Below are 24,995 nucleotides of genomic sequence, written 5' to 3'. Positions count from 1 at the left end.
CAAATTACCTATTAATAGCATCACTAGCAGCTTCCCTACAAGGGATCTGTTCCCTAAATTTTAGGAAAAATTTTAAGAAAGTCCAAAAAACCATTCTACAGCAGCTTCCCTACAATTATCTGTTCCCTTGGAACTCTCTTACTTTATCTCTTTCTTTTCTTACTTTTAATTAAAGTAAAAGTAACAAAATAATATTTTAATGATATAGGGAAAAATGAAGGGAAGCTGCTATGGGGTGTTTTTTGATAGGGAAGTAAAAAGTAGTTTTATTCCCTACATTTAGGAAAAATGAAGGGGAAAGAAAGGAAGCAGCTAGGAATGCTCTAAGTCTAGTTCTTTTTAGTCTAACTTCCCTTTGGAACTAGAATTCAGATTTGCTCCTATTTCTTCACTAAATGGAAATAAGTATTTGGAAAAATTACACATACTCCACCTCAAACTATTACTTTATTATCAATGAACCTTCCAAACTATTAATTGTGTTAATATTCTCCCCTAAACTATCAAAAAATTGTCAATGTCCCTCATCAAGCTAACAAAAAAACAAAAATAACCTTAAAAAAGTTTCAATAAGGCAAATATATCCTTATAAACTCGAGAAAAAAAAAAAAAAAAAAAAAACTAAAAAAGTTTTTTTTTTAATTTAAAAATAATAATAATAATTTTTTTTGAAAGACTGAAAAAAAAAAAAAACAATTTTTTTTTAAAAAAATAAAAATAAAAAACGAAAGAAAATTAAAATTTAAGGGGTGGCCCAAACTGAAATTATATAAAACATCTAAAAAATAATTTTTCAGTTTTTTATTTTATTTTTAAAATATACATATATTTTTTTGTTTTGTTTTTAAGAATTTTTATAATTTTATAAAGGGTATTTTTGTCATTGTGGGGCACAATTACGTTATTTGATAGTTTAAGAGAGTACATTGACATAATTGGTAGTTTGAGGAGCATATTGACAATTGAGTGGTAGTTTAAGGAGGGATATATGTACTTTTCCCTAAGTATTTTCTTTCAATTGTTGATAATTTTAGTCGTTATACTTGGCATTAATTCTAATTTCTTGCAAATAAGATGTTACTGAAGTTTTTACCCTGTTTCAAAAACAAGTATAACGGACTTTTAATAAAAAAAAATTCTTGCCGTCTAAACCGATGGTGGAGGCGAATTTCGTCCTCTCCACACTTTAATTCAAAAATCAAGGAATTTAAATTCGTATTACTTGCTCCCATACGAGCCATGAAAATGGCTCTGTCGAGCGAAAATATCGACATATAATTGAAATTGGCATGCTCATTACCTGATATGCGAATAGTGAATAATAATTACATTCAACAAACGTAATAACTATGAGGATGCGGCCAGTAATCGCATGATGCGAATACCTAAAAGCGATAATGCGAATGCAAATACGAATATAACCAATGAATAATTGCATCATTGGTCTTTGGAGTTGGTTTAAATTACAAATCACTCTCTATGGTACAAAAAGTTTATCGAGGATCCGTGTGATAAACTATAATTACGAATCACTCCCTGAACCTATTTTTCGTCTACAAGTTAATAGATTTCGTTAGTTTGTCACATCATACTTAATAAGAAATCGACACGTAGCCACCCCAGGCCTAGGGGAAGCCGTGTGTCACCCCCCAAACGTGGTCGGGCTGCCCCCGACAACCACCCCTTTGCTATTTTCTATTTTTTTAAAAAAATAAAATAATTTTTAAGTTTTATTTATTTATATTTTTTTATTGTAATGGACACGTGTCGATTTTTCATTGAATATAACGTGGCAAACTAACAGAATCTGTTAACTTAGTTGACGAAAAACGGGTTCATGGAGTAATTCGTAATTATAGCTTACTACAAGGACCTTTCATAAACTTTTTGTTCCACATAGAGTAATTTATAATTTAAGCTAATCCCAGAGATTAATGGTACAATTATCAATAACGTGGATTCACAACCCTATTTACTATGTTATCAAATTTCACCCTATTTACCACCACGTGTCATAGATATAACTCCAGCATCGCGGACATCCCACGTGGCAATCAGTTAACCTATCACCAAATTCCACAGCCAATCACAGCCGTCCACTGATTCCAAATCCCCGCGCACCAAAACCCTATCACCAAACCCTAAAATACCCCATCACAGCCTTCGGCCCTTCTCCGCAGCCCCCAAAGCCTACCACTAAGGTTCCAAGCACAACACAACCTAAGCACGCACGCAGAGACCAGCACAAACAATGGCTGAAAAGGTGGAGTCGGTGCAGTGCTTCGGGCGCAAGAAGACGGCGGTGGCGGTGACGCACTGCAAGAAAGGGCGGGGACTGATAAAGATCAACGGATGTCCGATTGAGCTGGTGGAGCCGGAGATCCTGAGGTTCAAGGCCTACGAGCCAATCCTGCTGCTGGGACGACACCGTTTCGCGGGCGTGGACATGCGGATCCGCGTGAAGGGCGGTGGACACACGTCGCAGATCTACGCCATCAGGCAGAGCATCGCAAAGGCCCTGGTGGCCTTCTACCAGAAGTACGTGGACGAGCAGAGCAAGAAGGAGATCAAGGACATCCTTGTCCGCTATGACCGCACCCTCCTCGTCGCTGACCCTCGCCGCTGCGAGCCCAAGAAGTTCGGTGGTCGCGGCGCCAGGGCCAGGTTCCAGAAGTCCTACCGTTGATTTCGTATGCTTTGCTTTTCTACGACTATCCCTGTCTGTCTGTCTTTTTGTTTCTGATCGTTCTTTTTGTTTTAGGGAGATTATGATTATTATTATTATTATTATTATTACGGTTTTGAAATTTTGGCATGGATTTTGGATTCGCTGTTATTGAAGTATTTGATTTTATTGATAGTCTTATAATTCGTGATGAATTGGTTAGTATTTTGGTAATGATTTAGTGTTCTATGGTTTATGGTTTTGAGTTTTTTTGTTTTCTTTTTTAAGAGGGGGGGGGGGGGGGGGGGGGAGATGCTGGTTGGAGTTGGGTTGTTAATATTACGTTGTTTGTTGTATAACCTGTTGATTTAAATTAACTTGTTCTAAATTCTGATAAAGAACGTTTGTGTTAATTATTGTTGACGTGAATACTTCATCGACAATTTAGTGTCAGGATATAGCTTGTATGCAATGTATGGCCCCAGATCGAACTGATAGGTTGTAATGAAATGATAATTCATTTTGTTGACCTTGAGTGCTTGCCATAAGGACTAATCTCGTTAGCCTCTTGGTGTTGGATCGAAGGACAAGTTCTAGGAATAAGGCTTAGTTTTTGGCTCCTACAAATTTGCTTCCTCTATGTTTAACTTCAATTGTTTATGCCGCCTGTATTCTAAACATAGAGAAAAAATTGCCGCCTGAATTCTAAACACTGTTAGTGACATTTTATGCTAGAACATACGACGTGAAGTATAACCCTACATCAGACCATATTTTGCCTTGTTATTTCTTTCTCTTTTCTTGCTTGCTTGCTTATGTTTTCCAATTAGCCGCTATTCCACTCTGGCTGGCTACCTGTCCCTGGTGGAATGAAATTCAGCCAAGTTTCTAGTACATGATAATTCCGGTTTGCTTTGCTAAAGAGAGAACTTCTTCTTCTTCTTACTCAAGGGGGTTGAGTTCTTCTTCTAGGGAGGAGGCTTCCTTGTGCTCATCTTCTAGTTCTTCTTTGATTATCGTCTTTGGGGTCTTTGATTTAGTTTTTGAGTGTGAAGATTTGGGCTTCAATTTGAGCTTTTGTTTTTGATGAGGTGATTGATGGGGGGCCTCCGAATCTACGGATTAGCATCGTTGCAGATTTCTATTTCCTCATTTTATTTTTTTCATTTTGCATTCTTTGTTAGAAACATAAAGAAAGAGTGAAGATTGGCTCTATCCAACCCAAGGCCCATCCTCCCTTCATTGGTTGAGTAAGGACTAAAAAAACACCAACCCTGTTTATTTTGGCTTCTAAAGGCAAAGCATCTGATTAGGTTTATGGGTTGGTGCAGAGATGAGCTACTCTGGACAGGAATAGGATCCTTGGCGCTAATGATTTAATGTTGTTGTATCTAAAAATGTAGATGATGCCACAATAAATATATTGGCACGCTATTCAAAAAATTTAAATAATGTATAAAATGCAACAACATTAAATCAGGACCATAAAATGACTCTTTTTCATGCATCCAAAGAATAAGAAATGACTCTTCTCCATTTCAAGTGAAATGGAGAAGATCTAGACGCTCTGAACCAAGGCTTATAAAAAACTTATTTTTGTTATGAATTTGGATTAGAAAGTTTGCAATAAGTTGTTTGAGGTCATGCAGATGTGGTTCATTGGGAGTCATTGTAGTTGTCTGGATCTGGCAAACTTGAAAGTACTAGTATATACACGTTAATCGGTCATTGTAGTTGCATGAATGCTTTGATTTTTAGTTTCATAAATGATCTGCTAGTATATGAACAGTTCCTCATCAATGTTTAAACCTTTTCAAGAAATTTGCTCAGCATAGTGCTATGTTGTCCATCTAAATGAGTGGGGGTCTTAGATGCATGACCTACGATGGATGATCAGATCATCGTCAGAGTAAAAATAAGAATTATGAATAAAATTGGATTGCCAATGAATCTGACATATATGCCACATGGTGGATGAGCTTTATTTCTTGTTCTTCAAGAACTCTTTGGTTGTGTTAATTCTTGGTCCTATGTGCTTTGATTATTTTAGCATTTGGTCGATTCCTGTCCAAGCACGAGTGTGTTATGCTGCTAGTTTCATGTTCAAGCAACCATTTCGTTACTTGCTTTTATAAACTATATCTAATGAGATTATCATGCCCGTTTAAACCCTCGCATTTGCTCCCATTATTTTCTAATTGAAAGACTGCTTGTATATATAAAAATCCAACGGCCTATATAATATCTAACACTCTCTCTCCCACCCCCCCCCCCCCCCCCCCCCCCAAAAAAAAAAAAATAAATAATGCTATAGAAAAATGATACAAATTCATCCCCTACTCATTTCTTATTCATCTCATTTTTAAATCTACTATTAGATTTGTGGGGACTTGCATTAGATTCTACAAATTCAATAGTAAATTTGAAAATTAGTTGTATGGAGATTGATACGAGATGAAACATATCTCAACTTCGTGAATCTTTCGCATCCATAAAACAATGGGAAAAAAACTGAAGCATTGCAAACGGGAGGGAGCAGGACCGAAGTTTTGCTTTTAGGTTTGAATCGTATTTTTAAGATGGGTTCATTTCTCTCTTTGGAACTATTTTTGTTTTTGTTTTACCTGAGCTTTCGTTTGAAAGATGCTTATAGCAACAAAACTTTTTCTTTTTCTTTCCTGAAAAAATAAATGATTTTAAAGTGGATTGTTATTTCAATATTTATGTTATTACTCTCTTATGTGCTTCATAAATCTCCCAACCACTGTCCGCCGATTGAAGAGTAATGCTACGTATCAACCTTGTGTTTTTTTTTTTGTCATCTCAAAATTGATGTGGCTCATAAAATCATCATTAGATCATAATTTAACAATGGTCTATTATAAATTCAATGGTAATTTTAAGAGCCATATTAATTTTGATTGGATAAAAAGAAAACACAAAGGTGATATATATCATCATTCCCGATTGAATGGAAGGCAATAGCTGTGTTGTCGGCCGTTGTTGCTCCTTATCCGACTGTGTTTAACCTGACCTGTTCTTGCAAGAAGAGTTGATGCGAGGCCTGTACGCACAAACGCGTAACTGGTGTATAAAATATGAGAAATGCTAAAAATACTGTTAATGCACTACCATGAGTGCATGGATCATCCCCATAAAATATTCTCCAACTCACACTCGATAGTGCAAGTTCAGAAATATTCCCCAGAGAGGCTGCTTTCTTGTTTCCCTCATCATCGTTAACTGTCAGATGTAGCTTCACAATCTAGTACCTTTATCCCCATGGAATAATTGGTGTGTACCCAATCAATGAACTCCACCTGGTAAAGTTCTCAACTCATTGTCATCGCTTCTTTAATCAAAACGCATCGGAACCGTCCACAAGGACCTAAGCACTGCAAGATGTTAAAGATGACAAAGCTAGCCAGCTAGGCATCTTTTCTATGTAGATAGTTGGATTTCAGTGTGGAGTGTCCGTCAGCTGACAAAGCTACCTAACCTTTTGGTGCACATTCAAAAATGATTGCGACCTGGCTACATGATCATGTGCAATTTAGGTGGTTGCCAGTCTCATGGTAAGAGCATTTCTATTGAGTTTTCTAATTTTTTTAAAAAGTTTTGACTAAATAATTTATTTTTGTTTTTATCTATCACTTTTATCAAATTTCATACATTAAACTCTCCAAATATTTCTCTATTTCAATTAAATATTAATTTTTTTATTGGTTTTACTTTGAAGCAATCACTTCTAATAAATTAAGAGATAAAAAATGAAAAGTGAAAGTAAAAAGAGAGAAAAATAATAAAATATTCAATAGCTCATAAAATTTGTGAGTCAAATTTAGAGTGAAATTCTGATAAGAGACAAAATAGAGAAATTATAGAGATCTGATGAAATTGACTTTTTTGAGTTTTTCACTAAATTTTGGTGAAAATTTTGAAATAGAGAGCTCACTAATCACCGGGAATACTCTAACAATAATAACTAAAATGCCTGTTAAAAAAGTACAAAATAAGTTTTTTTCTTTCTAGTATGAATAATAATTAGGCTTTTTTGCCTATCTACTATTTACATTACAAAAAGTTTTTTTTATTATTATTTTGTCTCTCCATTTCCTTCTTTCTCTTTCTCTCCTTATTTATTTCACACTTTTTCCCACATAAAATAATATTTAAATGTAAGTAGAGAGTAGAATAGATAATCTGTTTGAGAGAATATAGAAAAAGCAGTAGCTAAAATAGAGAGTTGTGCTTTTTCAATAACTACTTTAGCTATTATTGTTAAAGATGCTCTTACTATTTACACTAGAAGGAAAAATTATATTCTGCCTATTCTGCTGGAGACGAAAAATTGCTCATAATGAGTCATTTGCCTATTCTATTGGAAATGCTCTTATAATAGTCAAATTTATCTATTATTTTGGATTAGACTATTCTATCGGAATGTTCATATACTCCAAAAGATTTTTTTTTTTTTTTTTTTTCCTTCCCTCCTTTCTTTCTTTCTCTCTTCTTTTTCTTTTTTAGTGTTAGGCAAGTAACTTAAGTAAGAAATAAAAATAAGACAGAAATGTAAACTTTATAGCTTGTGGGACTTTCAATTTAAGAAATGTAATTCTAACCTCAATTTTTAGAAGTTTTTTTTTTTTTTTTTTTTCATAACCTCATTGTTGTGAAAAATTCCTTTTACTTTTAAAAGTAAATAATTAAATTGATTTTGTTGTTGCAACCACCACATTTAATGCTGAAAATCTCCACATACTCTCTTTTTTTCCTCTCCCTTTTATTCATCTCTTATGGTTACAACAAGGACAGTGTGGTCGATCATTTTTAGAATTTTTGACATTGAATATGGTAAATAAAAATACTTATATAACACTTGATCTTAGAGACCGGACAAAGTCACAAAGCAATGGTACAATGTGGTCGGCCCATCCTAAAGAATAAGATAAGTGCTATACTTACCTTAAAATATGAAGTGTTTTTTACGTGACAGTGAAAATTAATATTAAATAAAATAAGAAATGTTGCAAATCTTTTTAAAAATTAGGTTGCAGGAGTTCTTACAACGCAACTTCTAAAAAATGACATGCGTCCTTTAAATATACGAAGAGTACATATTTATTTTTTTATTAGTGCTATTAAAAAAAAACATATAAATAACATATACTATTAAAAAAATGTGATTCTTATATGTTAAAAGGACACGTTATTTTTAAAAATTTCAGTCCAATAAAAAAATAAAAGTACATGCACTACACCAATTTCAGTTGCAGCCTGGTACAGCTACACAAACAGAATTACCTTATCTTGCTTCCCAAACAGTCTCTTAAAAAGGTGACACCCGTGCAGATATATCGCCCTACAAAGTAATTCCCGGAGCCATTTCGCTCTCTTCACTTTCAGTTTCCCTCCACACTTTTCCTCGCTCTCACTATATATGATTTGTCTCTGTTTCAGTGAACCGTTTTAATCAAAGTTGAAACCACAAAGGACAATCTCTCAAGCCAAAATTAACCAAAAGGGGAAAAAAGGGTACCTTTTCTTTTATCCTTCGATTTCGTCTTTCATCTCTTGGGTCTGCAATTCTAGGGTTCCAGTGTGTTATTGAGAGTCTCTGCCGCTTTTCATGTTCTTTTGGTTAATATAGTTCATTGCAATCAATTTCTTTTTCTGGGTTTGTTTAAATCTCATTTTCTTTTGAACAAGTGGGTAAAGTCTCATTACGCGCCTCAGATCTGTAACAATTTGTGTGAAGGATGGATTTTTATGATTGTTTCCGTTGTTTTTAGGTTGTTTCGTATTTGGTACTGTTAATATAATGCCACTACTTATCTAAGATCTTGTGTCGGTTCTTTGAGTTATAATATAAAGATTTTGGCTTGGTTTGCTTTGTTGGTTATCTTTTCCTTGTTATATTTACCATTTCTTTTCTTCCTGTTTTACATGATTGACTCGATTGTTTAGGTCATTTGACAAGTCCAGTTTCTGGGTAATAAGAGTTGCAATACGAGTTTAGTTCGAAATGTGTACGTAATTCATGTAAGTAATTGTGTATGAGTAATGCTACACACACTTCTATTTCTGCACTCTCATTCTCACACTTCCTTGCGTGGCTTTTAAAATCACTATTGAATTTGGGATAGATCATTATTAAATTTTGATTTAATGGTAATTTCAAAAGTCACATCAGTGAGTGAGAGTGGAAGTGTGTGTAGCATTACTCATTGGGTATTTACAATTATTTCAAAAGCAAGTTGGGGATGAGAGGATTGACAATAAATATAAGAACGTCGTTTTAGTGGGATGGTAGAGACATAGGATATTGAAATGAAAAACTAGATAGCAAAGAATCAATGTGTCTGAAGTCCCAGTTTCAGCTTTGTGGAAGGAATTTTTTGTTTTGGGTTAAGTTGAGAACCTTGTTTGTGTGGAGGATATCTTTTCTGATACTATTGTTTGTTGAAGTTTCCAATTTGTTGATTCTTGTTATCATCGGGAACAGTTTGATAAGCTACATTGTTCAGCAAGTTTAGAGATACAAACACATTTTCTTTTTGTTACTTAAGCTCTGAGTCATGTACTTTGAACAACTCTTCCGAAAATTTAATGTTGTATGTCAGGGCTACAGCCATTTTTCCAACCAGTATTATTATTATTATTTTTTTTTTCTCTCACTTGTTTTGTGATTTTTTGATGACTTCACCTTATTAGCTTCTCAATTGTCTTGAGGTCGCGTAGATGATGCAAATTATCATTAATGCAAAAATAGAAGCGCAGTGTATAATGATTGCTGTTTGCTGGTTGTACTTTGTTTTAAGTCAAGATATTTCTGTGAGAGATTCTTTCTTCTGCTTCTGTAAACAATCTTCAATTCTAGTTTTTTCATTTTTTCCCATGCTATATTGTCATTTACTCTCTTAAGTTATGTATCTTCTCCTCTTCAGGCATTGACATGGTAATGTTACTGTTAGTGGAAACTCTTTCCCTGGAGAGAATGGCTTTCTTTATTAATCATGGTTATTCTGCATCATCAGAAACTCTTAGGAAAAACATAATATTTATCTTCATGCGTAGATATACGCATGAAAAATTCTTATGTGTATGCTTCATGAAAAAATATGTAAACATTTGTTTCTTTGTTTATTTGCTTTTCTGAACTTTACGTCCCTTGCCACTGCTTTTTGTTAGCGTCTTTTCATGCTCCTCCAAGGAAATCAGTAAATGTTTCATTTCGTAGGTAGGAAATGTTCTAGTTTAAGTTACTTCTTTAATGATCCCTTCTATTCTGTATGTATGGATGCATATTCATATATGTTAGAAATCTGACTTCCTATTTTTTAACACTATTGTTCTGTGTTGTTTCTTCTCAAACTATTCTTTTCTCTTCCCCCGGTAGTTTTATTTTAAAATTGAGTATTTGATACCAGCTAGACAGTTTTATCACACCTATCTTTTAATTCTTGAAGATTTTATTTTTAACCCATTATACATCTTATCATCTGCTGATAGATTTTTTCATTAGTCTTTGAAAACGGTTAACATACTTGTGACCTGCATTTGTAGGTTTTTTTTGCAATGGATGCCACAACATTGAATTCCGAGCGCAGGCAATTTTCAATTAAACTATGGCCTCCTAGCGTTAACACAAGGCAAATGTTGGTGGAGCGGATGATGAACAACCTTACCAGTAAATCCACATTTACCCAGAAGTACGGCAGTCTAAGCAAGGAAGATGCTGAGGAGAATGCAAAACAAATTGAGGATGTGGCTTTTGCCACTGCAAACAAAAACTACGAAGAAGAGCCAGATGGTGATGGTGGTTCTGCAGTTCAGCTTTATGCTAGGGAATGTAGCAAGCTCCTCCTGGAAGTTCTTAAAAGAGGCCCTAAAAGAAAGGCAGACGAAGAGGTAGTGGCATCTGAGAATATTAGTGCACCTCGTGAAACCTTCTTTGATATATCCAAGGGCCAACGAGCCTTTATTGACGCAGATGAGGCTGAGGAACTTTTAAGGCCACTGAAGGAGCCGGGAAACTCTTACACTAAAATGTGCTTCAGCAATAGAAGTTTTGGTTTAGGTGCAGCCCGTGTTGCTGAGCCAATTCTGGTTTCCCTTAGGGATCAGTTGAAAGAAGTAGATCTGTCAGATTTCATTGCAGGGAGACCAGAGACAGAAGCTCTTGAAGTCATGAATATATTCTCAGCTGCACTGGAAGGTAGTGTCTTGAAGTCTCTGAACCTCTCAAACAATGCCTTGGGTGAGAAGGGTGTCAGGGCATTTGGGGCACTCCTGAAATCACAGACTTGCTTGGAGGAGCTCTATTTAGTGAATGATGGCATCTCTGAAGAAGCTGCTCAAGCGGTTTGTGAGTTGATTCCCTCCACAGAGAAGCTAAGAGTCCTTCAATTTCACAATAATATGACGGGAGATAAAGGGGCGCTTGCTATCTCTGAGGTTGTAAAGCGTTCTCCTTTGTTGGAGGATTTTCGTTGCTCTTCTACAAGGATAGGCTCTGAAGGGGGAGTTACCTTATCGGAAGCACTCAAGACGTGTACCCATTTGAAGAAGCTTGACCTCCGGGACAACATGTTTGGTGTGGAAGGAGGAGTGGCTCTGAGTAAAGCTCTTTCCAATCATGCAGATTTATCTGAGGTATACCTGAGCTACCTGAACTTGGAAGATGAGGGTTCAATTGCGATAGCTAATGTTCTCAAGGAAACAGCTCCTTCACTTGAAGTCTTGGAGATGGCTGGAAATGACATAACAGCTGAAGCTGCTCCAGTAATTGCTTCTTGTATTGCTGCAAAGCAACTTCTTACCAAGTTGAACTTAGCTGAGAATGAACTTAAGGATGAAGGTACTATCCAGATCAGCAAGGCGTTAGAAGGTCATGCGCAGTTAAAGGAAGCTGATTTGAGTTGCAACTTGATAAGAAGGGCTGGGGCTCGGGTTTTAGCTCAGATTGTGGTTCAGAAGCCTGAGTTTAAGCTGCTGAACATCGATGGGAATTTTATCTCCGATGAAGGCATCGAGGAGGTCAAGCATATATTCAAGAAATCTCCTGACATGCTTGGGTCCTTGGATGAGAATGACCCAGAAGGAGAGGAAAATGCCGAAGAAAGTGGAGAAGATGAAGGTGATGCGGGTGAACTCGAATCAAAACTGAAGAACCTTGAAGTCGGCCCTGAGGAGGATTAGAGGCTCACTAATGCAAGGTGTTTTCTGTTGGGTTCTGTGGGAGTAGCCTTATGGAACATTAATTATTGTAGGACACATTTACAACATTTTGGGTCGACTCTTCTTTTGAATCTAATTGTCTGCGTGAGCAGCAGGCTGTGGCAAGTTTTAGATCAGAGGGATGATAGATGGTATCATTTTTCATTAGTGTTCCATGTTTTCCATATCATTTTTTTTTCTTTTGTTATGTATGCCTTCTAGCTACTTTCCTAGGTTACTCATCTAATGTAACGGATTCTACTTTATTTGTCGACTCGGGGAGTTTTTCTCTTTTTAGATCACTTCGTAACTGCCATGTTGCTCCTTCTGTTATAAAATTATGCCTGCTTCTAGTTCTTTTGAATGCCGCAGCGCACGAATTATTCTCAGCAGAGCTCCTTGAAAAGATGCCCTTCCTCGGTTCCTCTCCCACAAAGATATCGTTCAAATCAATGAACCTCAAATACTGATTTTATATTCTAATGGTGTACTCACGCACGTATAAATTTTATATTTTAAAGACGCAGGAGGGGAGGCGGTGGGCTTCACAAAACACTTCTCTCCCCAAAATTCCCAAATATCAAGAGAAGATATTTTTTTTCCTTTTTTTCTCAACTTTTTGCAGAGATTTCTTAGGAATTTCAGTACCTTGAATGCATATAAAAATAAAAATAAAAGCTACAATTTAAGATTTCGAAGATACGTACGTTCTAATTATACATTTATCAGATACATATTGAAGACATTTGTTGGGCACAACCGCAAAATAGTGGAGAACTAATCAATGGATTTGCAACAAGCACGGAGGCCCTTTCTTAAGTCTTTTTAATCTCCCTAACGGCAACTAAGCCCTCTACGTTACCAATATCCTACATCTATCTGCACACCGATTCAGACGTCTCTCCTGGGTTGGCCATGTTTTAAGAACCATGGAGGAATAAAAGTAAAAGTAGATTCCATTAATTGGGAAAACTTGGCGTTGCTGCTGATATGTGACATGTTCAAAACTCCAGAATTACTGCAAGTTGCGGAGTGACTGAGCCCGCCGTCATAGCCCGAGCTTGGGAGAATTAAACTCCCTCCCCTCATGTACTGATCTGGATATCTCAATATTCCTTTAGAATGATCTTTTGATCAAGCCCATCCATTTCCTCTTCCATTGGAATTCTGCCCTCTAGAATCAGATGATGCGCTCTGGACAACAAAGCTTGATCTCTTTTTCTTATGTGTGCTACTCCATGTAAACATTTGCCCACCCCAGTTACTTCCTCCAACACCCTGATATTCCTGTTTTTCAGTATTTTCCCCCACAGACTTGGGTCCCTTCGGGGCTGGGGAGGTATCTTCACTTGTTCCCTCACTTGTCATAGGCTTGTTTTCATTCGCCAACTCTGACACCTTTTCCTCTGAAACTGCATTATTTCTAATTGATGCAGTTGCCTCGGATGCAAGATGATCCCTTCTCTTTCTTTTACCGGAAAGCCTTGACATGTCTTCTCCAGTTTCCACAGCCTTCATCCACTGTACATCACTTAGAGTATCAGCATAAACCACCTCCTTTCTTTTCCGCTTTCCAGTGATACTGCCATTATCAAAACCTGTCTCATCTTCCTTGATTTCAGGAGCAGAATATGCCCACTCAGGTACTTCATGTTCTTCCATAAGACGACATCGGTATTTCTCCTTCTGTCTTCTCTCCTCATCCATTTTCTCAAACAGCCAGAATTCCTCATCAGAACGGGCAGCAAGGCGGTTGATTTCTCTCTCACTCGGAACATCTGTCCCAAGTGAACTTGTACCTCTACGCATGATCTCCTCTAACATCTGCCTGCTGTCCTGAGCTGTACACATAAAAATTCACCATGTCAACATAGTCTTCGGTAGGTAAAGGACCTCATTAGAGAATGATCAAAACATGAATATTAAGCAGGCGACAGACCCGCTGTAGCAAAACTTAACAGACAGGTAGCAAGTTTGAGACACCTCAAGTTTGAGATAATGCCCAAGGTAGTCTCGCTCTCTCTACTTTCATGAGGGGAGGTCGTCCTCTCCCAATCCCAAATACCTTGTTACCTGGTATAGGCGGGTTAGCTGACACCTACGAGGTAGTCTACTTTGCTTCTATTAATGGTGGTTTGACATGCACATAGACACTTATTTTTGGGCCCTAAGCCAAAAAATAAATGACAAAATTTTTCGCCAGAAATTTTTCACCAGAATATAGGAATGGTATTCATGGAATAGGTGGCAATTTTTGGGCCAGTGATGCCCAACCAGTTTCTCACTGAATATTCTAAAGCAGAGAATGACACCAAAGATTAAAAAAAAAAAGAGAGAACCATTTTACTATGTGAATAAATATTCCCTGTCATTGGTTCTAAATGCACAAATATTAAGGAAAAAGAACCAAGTATGGCAATCTTCCTTAAATAACCTACACTTTATTAAGAGTAAGCATGCCTTCAATGAGAAACTTGCGTAGTTTTCTAAAAAGGTAACGGTAGAGCATACAAAAACAAAGAAATAGGTGCTTCCACTTTTAGAAAGTGGATATTTGTTTTTGGATGTTCCAAAAGGGAAAAGAAGACATTTTGGGATGGAGCAAGTAATGATATTAGGGGAGTGATTCTTGCACTCACAGTGCACAACAAGTACACAACACCAAGATACAATGGAGTGGGGCCCAATGTGTAGGCCCCACTTCATTGTGTCTTGGTGTTGTGTACTTGTTGTGCACTGTTAGTATTTCTATCATTTTCCATGATATTATATGACATTGTATGAAACTTAATTAACAAACCTGTAGAAGTTGTATTGAAAAGTCCTGCCTGGATGACCTTTTCATCAATGCCCATCTTCTGTTTTGCACGCTCCAAGATAGCCTCTTCAACTGATCCAACAGTAATCAACACAAATACCCTAACTTCCTTTTTCTGTCCTATACGATGGGCCCGATCTTCTGCCTGTTGATCATTTTGAGGGTTCCAGTCAATGTCAAAAAGTATTACAGTATCTGCCGTTTGTAAGTTCAAACCAAGACCTCCAGCACGAGTGCTCAAGAGAAACATGAAGTAAGGAGAGTCTGGGGCATTGAATTGGTCTACTAGAGACCCTCTATACTCAGTTTTGGTGTTACCATCCAGTCTAAGATAACTATAATCGTGAAGTTGCAGATAAATTTCAACAATGTCAAGGAGACGAGTCATTTGTGAGAAAAGCAGAACTCTATGCCCGCCTCTGTGGAGTTTTGGCAGTAAACGATCAAGAAGTTCAAATTTCCCAGATGCTCTTACTATTTCCTCCTTGTGCCACATATTATAATTTGCCGCAACAAAAAGGTATGGGTGGTTACAACATTTTCTGAGCTGCATTGTTAGATTCTGTAGACCCTTTGATTTCCCGGTACCTGCAAATTGTTTTCTCTTTTAGTGAACGGGCAGCAACTTTATACGCAATTTAAATTTTAACTTATACTTTCAGAAGAAAGAGATGAATAAACAAATATAAAAGACAAGTACAATACATTGATACCAAAACTAAAATACAAATAATCCACAGTTCTTTCTAAGAAAGTTGCAGTTTTGAAGATAAAATACAATATTGGGAGCTTTTAAGCCTCTGGATGGCAATTAATAAATTGTGGTTTGCTTCTTGAAACAAGATGGTAACTGTGTAGTTCACATTTTGAAAAAACCATACATGCTTTTGAAAGCCAAAAACTACAAGAGATTTTGGTAGTAAAAAAAAAAAAAACCTATTACTCATTGTTGATTCTATGAGATAAGGTTTTCAGAGAGGAGATCAGAATATTAAACCTTCAGCATTTTTGCTTGAATCGGTCAATTTTTTATTTTTTTTGGGAGGTGGGGTGTATATATTTTAACTATAGGGTGGCAAATGCAGATGCATGGCATGCAGGTACAGAAGCAACAAACCATTATCCAGCCCAACTCTTCCCACATCTGTAATTTGTTGATAATATAGTTTCTGCCAAGCTGATGTATCACATTTCAAAATGACCTGTGATTTCCCAGGAAGGAATTTCTCCACCTCATCTTTTTTCCTCCTCAATATGAATGGCCTTATAACCTAAGAATCAAGGAAATATATCAACAAATAAGTCAAGAAAGAATAAAAGAATACTCAAGTTAGGAGACAATACCCACCTGATGCAGACGACGAATGATCAGTAGCTCTTCCTCATCTGACAGAGAAACATCACCCTTATCTGCAAAGGGTGCATTAAACCACTCCTCGAAATTCTGAACTGAATTGAAAATGTGTGGCAGAAGAAAATTAAGCAGGGCCCACAATTCCTGCAAACTATTCTGTATAGGGGTACCAGTTAACAGAAGCCTCCGTCGTATCTGATAGCTGCATACAAGTAAAAATTCACTTAAAGAAGCCTTTCTCACTTTTGACTTCTATATAGAAACTAATTAAAAACTCAATAAGGTTTATCCAAAATAGCTAACGAACAACTTGAGAAAATCAATCACAATGATTCTGGTACCAAAATTATCATCATAACAATTGCTACAAAAATTTCAAACAGCATAGCTAGGATACCAGAGCTAAAGACTGAAAGCATAAAAGCAGCAACTTCTAATGAATTGCATATTTTAGAACCTACATATATGAACTTGCATGGCATATGTAAATTTATGTCATCAAAAGTGATATATCCAGAGCATAAGAAAATTGGCCTAATGGTTCAAGGTAGATTCTTTGACCTATATGGTCAATTCAATCCTCAGGCATACAACATTCATGTTTCTTAGATTAAAAGATTATGGTTGCCTAGAGTAAAATACAGTTAAATCCAGTAAAATCTGTGAAATTCAAATTGTGATTTCAGGTGGATTTCACTCAGGAGTTAAACCCACAAAATATAAGGACAAGGATTGCAACAATTTTCAGCCCAAATATATCTATATTTCTTTATAAGTAATAAATTTCATTTAAAAAGCACTACAAGGGGCACAAACCTGGTAAACGTAAGTATACAAGAGAAAGACCCAAAAGTAAAAGCTAACATCTAAAATTCAAAAGAACTAAAAACTACAACCAGTTCGAAAAAAGAGTCTCAACTAATAGCCACTGTCCATTCATAAAGAGACCTTAACAACAAAAGCTTCAATCTCACTACCAGTATCTCACTCCCCTCATAAGTGCGTGCATTCCTTTCTATCCAAATAACTTCTGAATTCATAATTGTAGATCAAAATTATGCATAGTAAAATAATTGTCCAACTAATTATGACAGATGCGTGCTCCAAATTATATATCAACACCATAATTTTTAGGTGGTCTGAGAGCAAAAGCTGATCTTTTTCCACTATGTTTCTTCAGATGTAAAAGTCATAAAATAGAAACCACTTTGCAATTTTAAACTCAAAAGGCTTTGACGTGACTAGGCTTTTACAGTTTACATAGCAGCGAAACTGAAATTTGGTTGTTAAAGGTGAAGTATTTCCAAAAGACAAGATCTAAATAAATAGAGGATCTCCACCTGAAAAGCACGCAATAAGAAGCAAGTTCGCGAAGTAAACAGCCATCCCACAGGGCATAGCATAATTTAATATAGAAAAATCAGCGAAAGAAAATTCATAGGACAAACATAGATTCATGTCAGTGGTCTTTGGACAAAATGACATCTCCTCTCCCAAAAAGCAAGGGTGGAAATTGAGGTCAATGGATCAACCCCGTTTGGGTGCATCACTTATATTTAACTATAGGAAAAAATAGAATTGATTATAAATTGTACATATTAAAACATTGCAAGAAGCAAAGGCAATCATACCCTGAGACAAGAGTCCGTGCAAGAACACTCTCATGATTCTTCAACCGATGCCCTTCATCAACAATCATGTAGTACCAGTGAATTTTCTTCAAAAATGCCTTATCTCTCATGATAAGATCGTAGTGTGTGATCAACACATTAAATTTCCCCTCCCCTAATAAATCTTCCCGCATTATCTTTCTCTCATCTAGACGTCCATCATAAAGAACAGCTGCAATACTGGACCACAAAAAAAATAAAAAAAATAAAAAATTGAGGGATGATTTAAAAGTAAATCTTACATAGAGAGAGAGAGAGAGAGAGAGAGAGAGGGAGATGTTAGTTTCAAAGAATGCTTCCTGCATACCTAGGAGCCCACATTGAGAATTCATAAATCCAATTTGGTAATACAGCCTTTGGAGCCACTATCAAGTGGGGCCCAGTCACACCCTTGTACTCCATGAGATATGCTATTAACGAAATGGTTTGTATTGTCTTTCCCAACCCCATCTCATCAGCTAAAATTCCATTCAAGTTGTTATTGAACAAGGAAAGCATCCACTGAAGCCCCTCTACCTGGTACGGTCTTAATTCTCCACCTTGAAGCATGGGTGGCTGCTCCGTTACCTGTAGAATTTAGACTCTGTTAGATTCTCTGATCCCATTATAAATAACATTTCCAGTGGTTTTTTTCAAAAAGTGAATCTGACTTGTATAGGATTAGCAACAACGAAAAAGAAAAGGAAATTGGATGGAATCTGTAGTCACTATTTCTGCAAAATCAAGAATCTCAAATGAATTGAAAAAAAATAAAATAAAAAAAGAAGAAGAAGAAAGAAAGGACGTTCAGGCAAAATATATGTCATGAAGGCCACACACACTTAAAACAGCACCACCAGAGACTGCTTGCCCCCCAACAATGGAACCTGTTCAAAAATTATTCCTACCCATAAAATCTACATTGATTTTAGAAAAATAATAAAATTGCAGAAACATCAAAATTAACCATAGAAGTTTGATAAGATCAAATATTAGGACTAACAATATAGGCCATTGGAGACTTCGGGAGACAACTGTCAAGGAAGGTTCAATCCCCTCACTAGAAGGGAGTAATATAGACCTCAACTTTGCACAAGTACCATATGACATTGTGCTATTCTTGTAAATTATACAACGCCCTTGTTCAACATTCAGATTGCAACCAGTAATTAATGTGCAATATGGATTAAATGGAGAAAGAAGGGGGTTCTCAAACATAGAAACTTGCAAAAAGAACAAAACGAAAAAAGCTAGCACCAACATGATGCAGATATAAAGTTTTATCATTACCTTTTCCTGAATTGCATGGATGGCTGAGTTATATTGCCGCTGACCTTCAAGTAAATCACTAGTTTCAACGCTACGATTAGGATCAAAGATGTCCATCTCTTCCTCAGGAAGCAAATCCTGAGGAGTTCCATTCTTTGAAGCATCCAATTCAGGAGAATCAGTTTCTGAGTCTTTCAAGGCCTCTATCCCATCTGAATCTTTGGCATCTTTCTGACGCTGAACAGCAGCTCCCAAATTTGCAAGAAGTTTATTTGTTTCTTCCAGAAGCATTGTCAATCGTTCATTCTTGCTCTCTTTCACCATTCTCATGTATGCTTCTTGATCATCAGCCTTCAAGGCTTGAAACCTCAATTTCTCTAACCGTGTAGCACGTTGCCTTTGCCTTCCATGCCAAGCCTGTTAAAATACCTATTAATGGTCCCTTTACCAGAAGCTATAGAATATTATACACTTTAATGTCCCTTACCTTTGCTTTAAGTGGTAACCGATTTACTCGATTAACAAAAAAAAAAAAATTTAAGTTATAAGTAAAACAATTATTGACTTCTGAAGAGAATTTCAGAAGATTACAGCAACTTGTTTCTTCCAAGAATTCTTCACACACACACACACACACACACACACACACACACATATATATATATATGTAGAGAGAGAGAGAGAGAGGCAATTTCCTCATCAGCTTGATATATAAATTATCCTGTAACTTCTTTGGCATTCTTACACAGGTCCCGCGTTTGGTCATAACTCAGTTATACTCATTATCAGGTTGCCAAGTATACTATAAAAACAAAGTTCTGAGCATATTTTTTCCATTTGATATCTGGGTAAATGTTTCCCTGAAATGCTATTCTGAATGGAGGACAAAAACCACTGGCACCAAAGCAAATATTGAAGTTGCATGGAAGATACCAAGGCTCATAAAGCATTATTTTGAAGTTCAAAGTCCTTGGAGTAGTTCCCAAAACCCATGGAAAGCATGCTTAACGTAATCAAAATATGTTTTTTTTTTTTCCTTTTTATATTTCCCCAAACCTTTCCCAACAATGTTTTATTAACAGATCTAAGTAGGTCCACGATTGTCATCTAACATATATCCACCAATTTCCTGGACATTTTCTAGATGACTCCTACTTCCCATTAGTTTTCCCTGTAAGTTTCCATATAATTTTACAGCAGCATTTCTGACTTCCATCTCCCCATTTTCTGTTTCCATTTCCCATTTTTTAAATACGCATGAAATGTTAAAATGGACAAATAGAAGAAGACAGCATACCTGGACCCCATCATTCCTTTGTTTCCGGCGTTTCATAGATGCTTGAATTTGCAATTGGAATTCACGGACTGCATTGAGTATTTCAGCAAAAAATTTTCTTTTTCTAGTTTCCATTTGATTTTTCTCCTCCTCTTCTAACCTTGACAATCTCTGCATGAAAGGTTTTAACTATGTCAGCAGCATCTAGGTACACGGTACTTCGTTTTTCCACTTTGATGATCCATATTTTGGATCTTCTGATCTATATACCCCGTTTGCCCAGGAAAAGAAAAAGATCTATATATCAGACTAGCTGATTAGTGGCCCCTTCTAGGAGTCTCTCAAGACAAAACTTGACAAGGTATAATAATTATAACCTGTTATCACTTTCATACAGTATTCATTGACTTTTTTCGTTTTAGTTTTCTTTTTGTCTTAATTTCATACACTAGGTGGCTAAAATTATCAGATAGATCAAAATGAAGTCAGTGACCTCATAGCTGAGATCCCTCAAATAGAGTGTAAGCATATCCCAGTATTTGAAGCTGCACTCTCTAGAGATTCTATAAAACCTAGAAACCTTAGATTCCCAATTTCTGTGTTGAGTATGGACAAATAGCTCAAACAAGTAATGCATAAATTAATAAATGACCTCAGCATCCCGTTTCTTCCTGAACTGGTCATCGGCATCCATGGCAAAAGCATCTCCCACACCATAAAGTGGACGACGCAGTCGCATCATGCCCCAGTCAAATAATTGCTTGTCAGGTTCTGCACAATTTACACGGAGCCAGTACTCTGAACTCACATTAGACCGAACCTTGCTTTGCAACTCTGCCAGCTGCTAGAGAAAAAGGTAGTCACCAACAAGGACAGAACCTATGTCATCCCTTGGTATCAGAAGTAAAAACAGATGAACACATTCATATATTACAATTACTAGGACTCCTTTACCAGCATACATCAATAAACTGCCAACAAGCAATATAGGAATTTATGTGTAAATCATTGACTCATTATAAGGCCAGATTTGGTTATGCTTCACAGGCAACAGTTCGCAAATTTCTCCATGAAACAATTCTCAGAATCAGAATGTTTGTTTTTCTTTTTTCTGGAAAAGACACAAGAAAAATTGATCTTTCCAACCACAAAAAAACAGGTTGCTTGAGAAAAGAATCATTTAAGGAAGTACAACCAAATGCTGCCCTACCTTTATTTCACATAACTGCTATGCTCTGTTAACTAATTGTCATAGTTTATTGTATCTAGTTTACCTTTAGCCCATAGAGTTCAAGCAAGCACTTTGTCTGCAGGTCCTCGCCTCTATTTGAAGGCAATTCTGATTCAAAACATTAATTCATAAGTGATCCACTCTGAAAAATTGGCTAGGCAATTACTTGATATTACTAACAATTAATTTGTATAAATACAAAACAGAACCACTTTGAAGGAGGGGATCTCAAAGCAGTTAAGTCTATCAATATCTTAGAGAAAGACTTCCGAACATTTTCCAATAAGTACATTACCAGTTATGTAGATAAAAAAATGGAACATTATGGTGGTAAAACTATGTGAAAAAGATCCGGGTGGCCAGACAAAACCCAACCACGGAGCAAGTTAATCCCCCAACCATCTTATCACCTAATCCTACATTCGAGGGTCTTATTGTACCTAAATCTTAAATTTCAACATCGTCTCCAGAATATGGTCAAGAGCATAGGAAAATAATCATAAACGATAACCAATAAATTAACTAATGGAACTTGCCAAATCTATTCTTTCCTAAATCTTTAACATTTAGAAGCATGCAAATGCTACACGAATGCTATTCAACATTTAAAAATCTATCAATTCTACATTAAAAATAAAATGAACCATCTGAAAATAGTGTATGCAAAGAAAACTGCCGAAAGTTATCAATCATGCTTTCTCTTTTACTGTTGGCATGGGTTGGGGGGCCTCACATACACCAAAATGATACCCAAGGTGAAGGTTCTTTGTAAAATTTAGTCACCTTCAAGCTCAGCCAATCGATGCTGAATGTGACTCTGAAAACGACTTTCCCTTGATACTTTCAATCCAACACCCGACACACAATTCAGGCGCTGCTCCAATAGCGCATCCTCAAACTCGGCCAACAGATCTCCTCTGTAACTGCCATGATCTCCCTGCATAATAATACCAAATCAATACTGTAAGAAACAAGTTTTATCACTCAACAAAAAATTAACCCCAAGAAGACAAGAACAAAAAGTGAAATTCAGAAAAGAAAAAATAGCCAAAAATTTGAAAGCGAACAAAAAAAAGTACACAATTTCTATTACAACAATTCTAGAATTTAGTGGATAAACATGGAGTAACACCAAACTACAAAATCTCCACAGACAGACAAATCAACGAAGAGACGTAATTAACGTTTCAAAAAAAAACAAAAACAAAAAACCACCCACAAACAATCACAACCGCTCTTCAACCCTAGAGAAACCCAATCTCACTAATCCCCTTCAGTCAATAAATTGAATTATAGACTAAGCAAACACACAAACACACAAAATAGGAAATACAGGCAAGAATTTTAAAAGAGGAAAAAAGCCCTAGCTAATGCAAAACGCACAAATCCCAACCCTAACCCCAGAAACTGCTTCAAATTACCAAAACAGACCCAAAAGCAAGAGATAGCCATCTCAGAGAATTGTTACCAGACTCTTCTCGGGAACCACCTTCAGACCCGAGCCGCCGCCGCCGGCACCGGCATCGGCACCGGTCGAGGAGGCATTGATGGCTGAATCTTCGGGGGAGAAGCAGATGGAGGAAACGGCGTCGTGGAGGTCGGGAGGGAGGGGGAGGTTGCGGGAGACTAGGTTGAGAGCGCAGATCAGAGACTTGGCGTCGTGGACCGTCGAGGGCTCCAGGGTAGGCTGCTGGGTCTGCCTCTCCAGCTGAGCCATGGCACGGCCGTGGCGGGAGCCTCGCTTTGGTAACGGATATTTGAAATTAAATATTATGGGATTAAAAAGCTTTAAGAGTAACAAACACAGACTCTCTCACACACACTCAATAATTTGCTATTTTTTGATTTTGCCTTCGGAAAAAAATAAAAGAACCCCTCTTTCTTCGGCGCTCTCTCAATAAGGAGAAGAATAGTGGGCTGTGGGCGTGTGGTTAGGGAGGGTCTCTTTCATCATTTTTGTTTTGGCCAAACACGGCTTTAGTTTTACCAAAATGACGGAATTGTCCCGTGAAAATTTTGAAGTGCCGGCTGGGTCCTTTTGCGCACCACCAAGTTGCTCGCTAACTTGCTCTCCTCATTGTTTTTTATTTTTTTAAAAAAATAAAAGCATGGGACAAATTCATATGGGATATTAATAAAATTACGCGGCTTAAATTGTACTCATGATGGCTGTTAAAGGCCGATAGAACAAGAAAAGGCTTTAAAAAAAATATCTACTTTAAAATGTTTATTAATAATATGATGTCAATTGAGTAAATAAAATGCCTTTAGTACATTTTCATTAGGGTAAATGTATAATAAATTTCTAAATCAACGCACGATTTGAAATCCGTCCATCACTTTTTAAAAATTAATTTGTACACTTTCAGCTTTTCCCAGATTTGAAATCGGTCCCTCCGTAAGTTTTTCGTCCATTTTCTCAACTTCCATTAATGCCATGTCAACCTTTTCACTACATCATCTTAAAATATTTTTTTTATTTATATTATCTTCTGGCACTTGGACTTTTGGATCCTTCCTCAGCATAATCTTCACAATTTTCAACTCATTTTCCTTTGTTTCTTCCTTCTTCTCAACTTATTGAAACAGTGAAACCCTAGCCTCATCGTTCAACACCGCTAAACAGAAGGGCAAGCGAGCTGTCGATTTATCGGGCGGCTCAATCTCAGTCGAGAAAGTCTGAGACGATTACAAGCAATACTAGCCCTTCTTTCGCCACCCCAAAGAGATTGAAACCGCTTCATATCCTTCTTCTCCTCCACTTCTAATCTCCCAAATCAACTCAGATCTCCTCCGTCTCTCTGACTTAGATCGATCTCCCTCCAAAACCTGTAGAAACTGCCTCGCCCTCCCCTTGCGACCCTGCGGCTTCAGTGAACAAAGTTGCGGCCACAGGTGGATTTTCTAAAGCTACAGAGTCGCAAGGCAGTGGCAAAAATGGCAGAAGTCTCCCCGTGCCCACCCCTAAGTATAACGTTACAACATTTCAAAAACTATCTTTTAAAATTATTTTATTTTTTGTCGAGACAATAACTATAAACTTTACAAATCAAACAATTACTTTATGAATATGCTCTTGTATGTAGACATCGGTAATATAACTTTAAGTCCAACCCTTAAATTGCAGGATAACAAATATCAGCGAGATAAATTATTTATTGGTAATACAACTTATTAAGAGTATGTGTGGGATTGTGTTTGAGGAATATATCTATTTAAAAGTCAAAAATAGCTTTTTAGCAAAAGCTTCATTTTTAAGTTTTTGCTAAAATAGTGTTTTGGTTATCTTTTGAAGTAAAAAAGCTAAAGTACTTTGAAAGTTTTCTTACAAAACATGCCAGTAGAGCTGTAAACGAGCCGGTCCGAGTCAAGTTTTGGCAATCCCGAACCGGCTCGTTTTAAGGAGAATTTAAACAAGTCGATCCTGAACTCGAGCCGAGCTTAGGGACCTTTGTCCGGGATCGACTCATCGGGGTAATACCCTAGCTCGGGACTATTAAGTCAGTCCTCACGA

General features: G+C 36.8%; 3 protein-coding genes across 4 annotated transcripts; 2 read left to right on the top strand and 1 right to left on the bottom strand.

Moving 5' to 3' along the window:
- The first annotated feature begins 2,145 nt into the window (after window positions 1-2,145).
- On the top strand, window positions 2,146-2,880 carry LOC133882270 (small ribosomal subunit protein uS9). Its single transcript, XM_062321402.1, has one exon. It carries the CDS (start codon window positions 2,252-2,254, stop codon window positions 2,684-2,686), a length of 435 nt encoding a protein of 144 aa, XP_062177386.1. The 5' UTR covers window positions 2,146-2,251; the 3' UTR covers window positions 2,687-2,880.
- Window positions 2,881-8,023: 5,143 nt separating this feature from the next.
- LOC133882261 (RAN GTPase-activating protein 2) lies at window positions 8,024-12,181 on the top strand. The gene is made up of 2 exons (XM_062321392.1): window positions 8,024-8,200; window positions 10,232-12,181. Exon 2 carries the CDS (start codon window positions 10,244-10,246, stop codon window positions 11,864-11,866), a length of 1,623 nt encoding a protein of 540 aa, XP_062177376.1. The 5' UTR covers window positions 8,024-8,200; window positions 10,232-10,243; the 3' UTR covers window positions 11,867-12,181.
- Window positions 12,182-12,550: 369 nt separating this feature from the next.
- Window positions 12,551-23,375, bottom strand: LOC133882247 (probable ATP-dependent DNA helicase CHR12). Of its 2 annotated transcripts, none has more exons than XM_062321374.1 (12): window positions 22,950-23,375; window positions 22,265-22,418; window positions 21,525-21,589; window positions 20,903-21,094; window positions 20,272-20,421; window positions 18,996-19,391; window positions 18,034-18,293; window positions 17,688-17,906; window positions 16,051-16,258; window positions 15,820-15,973; window positions 14,685-15,290; window positions 12,551-13,725 (listed from the first exon to the last, which is right to left on the bottom strand). In XM_062321374.1, the coding sequence occupies exons 1-12, from the start codon at window positions 23,196-23,198 to the stop codon at window positions 13,019-13,021; spliced, it is 3,360 nt and encodes a 1,119-aa protein (XP_062177358.1). In that variant the 5' UTR covers window positions 23,199-23,375; the 3' UTR covers window positions 12,551-13,018. The 2 variants fall into 2 exon arrangements, with proteins under 2 accessions (XP_062177358.1, XP_062177366.1); XM_062321382.1 differs by having other exon boundaries at window positions 20,903-21,091.
- Between the last annotated feature and the right edge of the window lie 1,620 nt (window positions 23,376-24,995).

The sequence above is a fragment of the Alnus glutinosa genome, chromosome 1 (genome assembly GCF_958979055.1).
Source record: "Alnus glutinosa chromosome 1, dhAlnGlut1.1, whole genome shotgun sequence".
NCBI classification, from domain to species: Eukaryota; Viridiplantae; Streptophyta; class Magnoliopsida; order Fagales; family Betulaceae; genus Alnus; species Alnus glutinosa.
Note: the sequence above shows the minus strand (reverse complement) of the source record. Positions and strands in the feature narration are given on the sequence as shown.